Below are 9,489 nucleotides of genomic sequence, written 5' to 3'. Positions count from 1 at the left end.
TTTTCCCCCCCAAGACAGGCTTCCGAAAGCTGCGCCACTGGAGGGATCCGGGACCTCAGACTACTCGGGTTTGGCCCTGGCATGTGTGGGAGCAGTTTTTATTAGAGAGAATGCTCAATTTGCAAGTTAATTTCAAGTCTCCAGCCACGTCAGGAAAGTAAGAAAGATTCTAAGTGTCTCACCTCTTCTGCGTTAGGCAATAGAGTTGTGTAGAATGGTAGCTGTGATAGGTGCCTTCTCTAGGTTTGCGGCCAGTCTGTGAAATTGGTTTTTGTTGATTAACATAATTGGATTATTAAGGCTATTTTCTCCCGCTGCTCTAGAAAGTAGTAGGAATAGCTTTCCCCATCCCCCCGCCCCCCACCAAGTTACAGACTGCCGAGGGTGAGCTATTCTTGGGTTAAACTGCTTTATCTTTGTGGATACTTCATGAACCTACCTTTTAAACTTATGAAAATAGTGAAGCACTATCCAAAACCTCAGTCTCTTTTCTTCCCCTTTTCCATACACCTACAAACAGTAAATGTACTTGCTGGAGCATATGATTCCTGTTTTGGGCTTGTTTGCATTTATATTTAGAGACCAATACTAGGATTAAAAACTTTTTTATTGTTGTTGTTATTATTTTTTGAGACGGAGTCTAGCTCTGTCGCCCAGGCTGGAGTGCAGTGGCGCGATCTCTGCTCACTGCAACCTCCGCCTCCCGGGTTCACGCCATTCTCCTACCTCAGCCTCCCGAGTAGCTGGGACTGCAGGCGTGTGCCACCACGCCCGGCTAATTTTTTGTATTTTTGTAGCGACGGGGTTTCTCCGTGTTGGCCAGGATGGTCTGGACTCCTGTTCTCGTGATCCGCCCGCCTTGGCCTCCCAAAGTGCTGGGATTACAGGCGTGAGCCACCGTGCCCGGCCAATTTTTTTGAGGCAGGGTCTCACTCTGTCTTCCAGGCTGGAGTGCAGTGGAGCGATCTCAGCTCACTGTAGCCTCCCCCTCCTGTGCTCAAGTGATCCTCCCACCTCAGCCTTCCGAGTAGCTGGAATTACAGACCTGCACCACCACACCTGGCTATTTTTTCTATATGTTATAGAGACAGGGTGTTGCCATGTTGCCCAGGCTGATCTCGAACTCCTGGCCTCAAGCAGTCCTCCCGCCTCAGCCTCCCAAAGTGCTGGGATTATAGGCGTGAGCTACTGCACCTGGCCTATGCTAGGATTTTATATAGCATTCCATTTGTGTACTTGATAATATTCTCCCGAATTCTGTCACTTTCCCATTGAAATGTTTAGTGGTTACTTTTGATAACGGTAACAGATACTTTTTTAAAAAACCAGATACTTAAGTAAGTATCTGTCCGCCGGGCTGGAGTGCAGTGGCGCGATCTCCATTGAAATGTATAGTGGTTACTTTTGATAACGGTAACAGATACTTTTTAAAAAAACCAGATACTTAAGTAAGTATCTGTCCGCCGGGCTGGAGTGCAGTGGCGCGGTCTCCGCGTACTGCAAGCTCCGCTTCCTGGGTTCACGCCATTCTTCTGCCTCAGCTTCCCGAGTAGCTGGGACTACAGGCGCCCGCCACCATGCCCGGCTAATTTTTTGTATTTTTTGTTGAGACGGGGTTTCACCGTGTTAGCCAGGATGGTCTCGATCTCCTGACCTCGTGATCCACCCACCACGGCCTCCCAAAGTGCTGGGATTACAGGCGTGACCCACCGCGCCCAGCCGAGAGTGGTTTCTAAAGTCCTGTATTATTCTTAATTCTTGAGTTCCCAGTTGTTGGCATTTTGAGAGTATGTCACAATCTTTCCATCAGCATCCAGGGAAAGTTCCCTTATGAAACTTTTTTCTAATAATTCCATCATCACAGTAGCAGTTAGTGTCAGTATTCTAGTATGATAGTCTGAGCAGTATTTTGGTAACTCTGTGAGCTACTGTTAGTGAGTTGGTGAGGATGGGTGAAGTTGAAGAATGGGAAAAGAACTGCTTGCTGTTTAATTCACCAGCAGGTATGTTATTTGGTAATTGGTATCTTGAAGAAGAGAATCATCCTGGTCAAGTTTAAAGACTAAAGTTGCATTTTTTTTCTCCAGAGATGTCCAGGACTGATAATTGTTATAATAGCCCCCCCCCTCTTTTTCTCCTTTTTTACTTTTTCCCCCTGCTGTTATGTTAAAAGAACTTAGCCACCCAGGAAAAAGTTAGAGGCAGAAGAAAAGGCTGAGGTGGATTCACAGGCTCTATAGATAGAGAACAGTGTAGTGCTGAAAAGGTTAGAGAGGTCTTTTGTTCTGACAATAATGAGGTAGTTTGGGATCTTGGATTTCTGAATATGACTTGGATAACACATAAGGAGATGGGTTTCCCCCATTTCACTTACCCAAGTGTAGGTAGCCCCAAGACAGTTAGGTCCTTAGTCTTGTGAATTGTTGAACAAGTGTTGTAAACCCAGAATTTCTGCTTCTACAGAAATGTTCTTCTTTGCCTACCAATATTAGCATTTGGATATGTAATTCTTGCTCGACTTTTTTTGTTACTTAACCAGAATGACAGTCTTTCCCCCATCTTCCTTCTTTATTCTTATCTTCTACCTTTCCCTCCCAAACTCTTTCCCCGACGTAACAGAAAACATGAAGGAATTAAAGGAGGCCAGGCCGCGCAAAGATAACAGGCGTCCAGATCTGGAAATCTATAAGCCTGGCCTTTCTCGGCTAAGGAACAAGCCCAAAATCAAGGAACCCCCTGGGAGTGAGGAATTCAAAGATGAAATTGTTAATGACCGAGATTGCTCTGCTGTTGAAAATGGTACACAGCCCGTTAAAGATGTCTGCAAGGAACTGAACAACCAACAGCAGAATGGTCCTATAGACCCAGAAAATAATCGGGGACAAGAATCCTTTCCTAAGACTGCTGGACAAGAGGATCGTAGTCTAAAAATTATCAAAAGAACAAAGAAACCAGACCTGCAGATCTATCAGCCTGGACGACGTTTGCAGACTGTTAGCAAAGAATCAGCCAGTCGGGTGGAGGAGGAAGAAATCCTCAACCAGGTAGAACAACTGAGAGTAGAGGAAGAGGAGTACAGGGGAAATGTTGCGAAAGAGGAAGTTGTGAATAAACCAGACAGGGCTGAGACAGAAAAGAGCCCAGGTGGTGAGAGAGTAAGGGCTGCAAAGGGAGAAAAAGGAAAGAGGATTGAAAAAGGGGAGGGGATGAGAAAAACCAACGATGACCCGGCCCAGGGGAAGCCAGGTTCTGCAAAGCGCTACTCCCGCTCAGACAAACGAAGGAATCGCTACCGCACGTGCAGTACCAGCTCAGCTGGCAGCAACAACAGCGCTGAGGGAGCTGGCCTGACTGATAATGGATGTCGCCGCCGCCGACAGGATAGGACCAAGGAGAGGCCACGACTGAAGAAGCAAGTGTCTGTGTCCTCAACCGATTCCTTAGATGAGGACAGAATTGATGAGCCTGATGGATTAGGACCCAGGAGAAGTTCAGAAAGGAAGAAACATTTAGAAAGAAACTGGTCTGGCCGTGGGGAGGGTGAGCAGAAAAACAATGGTAAAGAAAATCGAGGCACTCTTCGTGTCACTTTTGATGCAGAAGCCATGAACAAAGAGTCTCCCATGGTGAGGTCAGCCAGGGATGATATGGATAGAGGAAAGCCTGACAAAGGCTTGAGCAGTGGGGGCAAAGGCTCTGAGAAGCAGGAGTCCAAAAACCTGAAACAAGAACTTCGGGGTCGTGGTCGTGGCATTCTGATTTTGCCTGCCCATACTACCCTATCTGTCAATTCAGCAGGTTCTCCAGAGTCCGCACCTTTGGGACCTCGGCTTTTGTTTGGATCTGGTAGTAAGGGAACTCGGAGTTGGGGCCGTGGAGGCACCACACGCCGATTGTGGGACCCAAACAATCCTGATCAGAAACCTGCTCTAAAGACTCAGACGCCCCAGCTACATTTCTTGGACACTGATGATGAAGTCAGCCCTACATCTTGGGGTGACTCACGCCAGGCTCAGGCATCTTACTATAAGTTTCAAAACTCTGACAACCCCTATTATTACCCCCGGACACCAGGCCCTGCCTCCCAGTATCCCTATACGGGCTATAACCCTCTACAGTACCCAGTGGGCCCTACGAATGGTGTGTACCCAGGGCCTTACTACCCAGGCTACCCGACTCCGTCAGGACAGTATGTGTGTAGCCCTCTACCTGCCAGCACCATGAGTCCCGAGGAGGTAGAGCAGCACATGAGGAACCTGCAGCAACAGGAGCTGCACAGGCTTCTCCGGGTGGCTGACAACCAGGAACTGCAGCTCAGCAACCTGCTCTCCAGGGACCGCATCAGTCCGGAGGGCCTGGAGAAGATGGCGCAACTCAGGTATGATGTGGTCTATTCTGGCTGGAGGGAAATGGGGATCAGCCGGAGGTGTATAGATTGCTATGGCTGAGGAAGGTAGAAACTTTTTAGCTGAGCCACTGGGTATTATTTCCTTTTCACGTTGTAAGGGAAGGGCAGTTGGAAACAGAACAGAAGTTTTATGTCTAGTCTTTTTTTTTTTTTTTTTTTGAGACGGAGTCTCGCTCTGTCGCCCAGCTGGAGTGCAGTGGCACGATCTTGGCTCACTACAAACTCCGCCTCCCGTGTTCATACCATTCTCCTGCCTCAGCCTCCCAAGTAGCTGGGACTACAGGCGCCTGCCACCACACCCGGCTAATTTTTTGTATTTTTAGAGAGACGGGGTTTCACCATGTTAGCCAGGATGATCTCGATCTCCTGACCTCGTGATCCGCCTGCCTCAGCCTCCCAAAGTGCTGGGATTACAGGCATGAGCCACCGCGCCCGGCCCTATTTCTAGTCTTACAAATAATTATGCATCCTACTTTTTCTTTAAGAAAAAATTATCTTTAAGGGATCATGGAATCTTGAAATGGAAAAAGACTTTCTAGAATGCCAAGAAATGAACAACATGTAACTTGCAGTGAAGATCTTATTTCAGTTGTTAAATTTAGGTTAAGACATATGGGGAAAAACTATTTTCCTAGACACAACTATCTTTAGAATGACATTCTGCTCTGCAGAATGGAAACCAGAGTGAGTAGTATACCTACCTGGTCACATTTTTTATTTACTGCCAGGGGAGGTGGTTAATTTGCAGGAATCTCAAAACTTGAGTCTAGCTTTTTCTGTGGTGTATTTGGAGCTGGAAGTTGCATGTATTTTATTCCAGAGCTGAACTGCTGCAGCTATATGAGCGCTGTATTCTATTAGATATTGAGTTCTCTGATAATCAGAATGTGGATCAGATCCTGTGGAAGAATGCTTTCTATCAGGTGATTGAGAAGTTCAGGCAACTTGTCAAGGATCCGAATGTTGAGAACCCAGAACAGATTCGGAACAGACTTTTGGTGCTCTTGGATGAGGTAAACTGTCATCTTTTTGTCCTCAGGGTAAAGGCTTCAGCATTCTGTAGTTACGATGGATTTTTACTACCTGAAATACTATGTTTTAGAACAGAATATCGACAAAAAAACTGCCCTTTTCTTGGGTTCTGAGCCTGCCCTACACCAGTTGCTTCCTTGGGACCATAAATTACTGGCAATTGGAGTTTTGAGGTTGAAAGCTTTCTGAATGCCTTGGCCTAAAAGAGAGAGAATGAGAATGTGTATGTATGTGTTTGTGTTTGTGTTTGTGTGGAGAGAGCGTGTGTGTGTGTGTGTTCATGTGTTCATATCTTTAAAACCATGGAGGCTTTGACTGTGAATTTGCCTTGTTCTCAAATTGATGGCCAGTGAATATTGTGCGTGCCCCCTTTTCATAGGATGTCTGAACATCAGCAGAACTGTGAGAGGGTTGTCTGCCCCGGTTTTTGGTGGATGGGTTGGATTAGAATAGATTGATTCAGTCATTTCTTTTTTTCTTTTTATAGGGTAGTGACTTCTTTGATAGTTTGCTTCAGAAGCTGCAGGTTACTTACAAGTTCAAACTGGAAGACTACATGGATGGTCTTGCCATTCGCAGCAAGCCATTACGCAAGACAGTAAGCTACCTTCTTTATGTATCTTAAATTTTCATTCGTTTCGTAAGCATTTATCTAGTGTTAGGTATGTGCTAGACACTGTACTGGGTGTTGAGGATAAAAGAATGAAAGGTACAGTTCAGTGCAGGGACAGATAGATTAAACCAACAATTGTAATGTCGTATGTACTATGGTAATGGTATATAGCAGTGCTCCCCAGCCTTTTTTCTTTCTTTTTTTTTTTTTTTTTTTTCGTTTTTTGAGAAGGAGTTTCATTCTTGTCACCCAGGCTGGAGTGCAGTGGTTTGATCTTGGCTCACTGTAACCTTCAACCTCTGCCTCCCAGGTTTAAGGGATTCTCCTCTGTCAGTCTCCCGAGTAGCTGGCGTTACAGGTGCCCACCACCAAGCCTGGCTAATTTTTCTATGTTTTGTAGAGACGGGGGTTTCATCATGTTGCCCAGGCTCGTCTCAAACTTCTGACCTTCGGTGAGCCACCCGCCTCAGCCTCCCAAAGTGCTGGGATTGCAGGCACGAGCCACCGGGCCTGGCCAGTCCCTAGCCTTTTTGGCACCGGGGACTGTTTTCTTGGAAGACAGTTTTTCCATGGACGGGGATGTTGGGGCATTAGATTCTCATGAGGAGTGCATAGCCTAGGTCCCTCGCATGCTTAGTTCACAATAGGGTTTGCGCACCTGTGAGAACTAATACCACTGCTGATCTGACAGGAGGTAGGGTTCAGGTGATGATGCTTGCCTGCCCACCGCTCAGACCAGAGACTGGTACCAGTCCGCGGCCTGGGGGTTGGGGACCCCTGATACAGAGTGTTGAAAGGCCATAGGGAGAAGTGAATCTAACTTAGCCTGGTGGGGCCAAGGAAGGCTTCTTGGAGATTGTCAAGCTGAGTTTTGAAACATGACTAGGAGTTTGAAGGTGGGAGGGGCAGTTTAGATAGAGGGTCCAGCAAAAGAGAACCAGGCATTGTTGGGAAAGTGCAAGAACTTCAGTATGCTGGTGTTTGTAGTGTGGAGGGGGCTATTGTAGGTGGAAAAGCTAACGAAGTGGGAAGCGACTAGGTCATAAACTCTCATATGCTATGCCGAAGAGTTTGGACTTCATTCTGAAAGCACTGGGGAACCATTAATTGATTTTTTAGTAAATGGATAAGGTAGATTTGTTCTTAGAACCAGTCACTTGGGCAAATTGGTGAGTTTGGATGGGAGCTGGGCAAGAGTGGAGATAGAGGAGTCAGGTTGTAGGTCTGAACTAAGATAGAGGTCGTGGAGATGGGAAAGAGAAGACAGATTGGAAAGAAAGAAAGGAAATAGAATGGAATTGTTGACTGATTTGGTGTGAGGGATGAGATTGGAGGCATGAAGAGTCTGAATCATCTCCCAGCTGGTAGTCCAGGGGAGTGGCTGCAAAGGAAAGAGATTGGTTCAGGTTTGGATATGCTGATGTGGAGGTGTGTGTGTTACAGGAACTTGAAAGTGAACAAGTGAATATTGTGGTCTCTCTGGAGGTCAGGAGAAAGCTGGGCTGGTGATATAGATTCATGAGTCATCATGATACAGGTGGTGGTTGAAGCAAAAGTTGGGGTACTGGGAAGGCTGGCCAGAAACGGGGGTTACATTTCAAGGTGGGGGTAGGTAAAATTGTCAAGTGCGATGGAGCTGTCAAATGTTAAGATTACTGAAAAGTGTCCGTTGGATTGGATGAACTTATCAAGAGTTAATTTAGTTGGGGAAACTGGAAGCCAGATTGTAGTGAAGAGAGATAAAGCAGTAGAGATTGCCAGAGAGTAATATAGACCATTCTTTTAAGCATCTTGGCTGCGAAGACAAGGAGGGAAGACAGCTAAAAGAACATAGGGTTCTAAGAGAAGGTTTTTTGTTCTTTGTTTTTCGTTTTTTTTTTTTGTCTGTATCACGCCTGGCCAGTTTTTGTTTTAAGATTGGAAAGTTGAGCATATTTAGGAAGCAGTTAGAGATGCATTAGAGAGAGCAGCATGATTTATGGAGCAGAGGCTTCCTCTTGCCTTTTTGCTCCTTCTACTACATACACACTTTCTTACTGATGGACAGATGTTTTTGGCTGGGCGCAGTGGCTCGCTCCTTAATCCCAGCCCTTTGGGAGGCCAAGGCAGGCAGATCACCTGAGGTCAGGAGTTTGAGACCAGCCTGGCCCAACATGGCGAAACCCCCTCTCTACTAAAAATACAAAAATTAGCTGGGTGTGGTGGTGCATGCCTGTAATCCCAGCTACTCAGGAGGCTGAGACAGGAGAATCGCTTAAAAACCAGGAGGAAGTGGTTGCAGTGAGCCAAGACTGCGTTATTGCACTCTAGCCTGGACAACAAAGTGAGACTCTATCTCAAAAAAAAAAAAAAGTGTTTATTGAGTTCCTCTTACATGCTTGGTGGTATTTTAGGCAGAGGCAATTCAGTGCAGATTGAAAAAAAACCGTGCTCCTGTTTCTTGGAGTTTAGTGTTTGATTGGGGGTGAGTACAGACTTTGGATGAGTAACTGCTGATGGAGTGACTTTTGCCAAGGATGTTGGGGGTGTATACTGTAAAGGGTTAACCTAGTTTTAAAGAATCCTGTGAGACTGAGAAAATCATAGTTAAACTAACGCTGAAGGCCGAAAGCATCAGCCAGGTGAAGGTGTATGTGTAGATGCAAGGAGAGGAGCATTTTAGGGGAAGAGGACAATATACTTAAAGGCCCTGAAGTGGAAAACAGCGTGGTGTGTTAGGGGAACTGAGGAGTCTGGTCTGACTGAGGTACAGAAAGTGACCGGGAATGTGGTGCTGATGAGGTAAGCAGAGGCTCAATCGTCCAGGACTTCATGCTGAGGCTGACGGAGAGCCTTTGAAAGAATTTGTTTTGTTTTGTTTTGTTTTTCTCTCTTACCAACATGACAAAGTGGATGTAGTATGGAGGCATAATCAGTTCTCTTTGTGCTTTATCAGTTAAATACGGAGGATTCTTAACACCTTTGGGGATGTTCATTCATAGAATTTGTGGAACAGTTAGGACTTAGAGGGTATGTGATATGTAGTGATTATAACTTTGCTGAGGTACAAATTTGAGTTATGTGCTAGGTAGGAGGTTAATGTGCAGTAGCTATTTCGCTTAGTGAGTGTGCCTTCCTGAGGGGTCAGTATCTTCTTCTCAATGAAGCTTTGTTCTTTATTCAGTGATATGTTAATTTCTTTTGTGTGGAGTGGAGTGGAATTATATTGTGTGCTGTGAGGTGGTGTTCCCTAGGGAGATATTTTGGGGGGCACATGCCTTGGGATTGGTTTACTCTGTTTTCTGAGTGACAGATGCCAAGCCAATCAGTGAGAAAACACATAGTACTGCACAGTGTGTGGCATGTTGTTAATGTGTGATAAAGGACGATTCATTGTTTTAGGTGAAGGTAATGTAATGCCGTGGTACAATTCAGTGATGTTAACAGTTTGAAGAAA

General features: G+C 45.8%; 1 protein-coding gene across 1 annotated transcript in view; it reads left to right on the top strand.

Moving 5' to 3' along the window:
- Positions 1 to 9,489, top strand: part of SMG6 (SMG6 nonsense mediated mRNA decay factor) — a 244,113-nt gene that overhangs the window by 679 nt on the left and 233,945 nt on the right. Inside the window, exons 2-4 of the mRNA XM_003816861.6 lie at positions 2,620 to 4,378; positions 5,229 to 5,421; positions 5,928 to 6,038. Of these exons, the coding sequence (XP_003816909.3) occupies positions 2,620 to 4,378; positions 5,229 to 5,421; positions 5,928 to 6,038 (2,063 nt within the window). The remainder of the gene's footprint in view (positions 1 to 2,619; positions 4,379 to 5,228; positions 5,422 to 5,927; positions 6,039 to 9,489) is intronic.

Source organism: Pan paniscus, chromosome 19 (genome assembly GCF_029289425.2).
Source record: "Pan paniscus chromosome 19, NHGRI_mPanPan1-v2.0_pri, whole genome shotgun sequence".
NCBI lineage: Eukaryota > Metazoa > Chordata > Mammalia > Primates > Hominidae > Pan > Pan paniscus.
The sequence above is the reverse complement of the archived record's forward strand: the minus strand, read 5'-3'. Positions and strand labels throughout refer to the sequence as shown.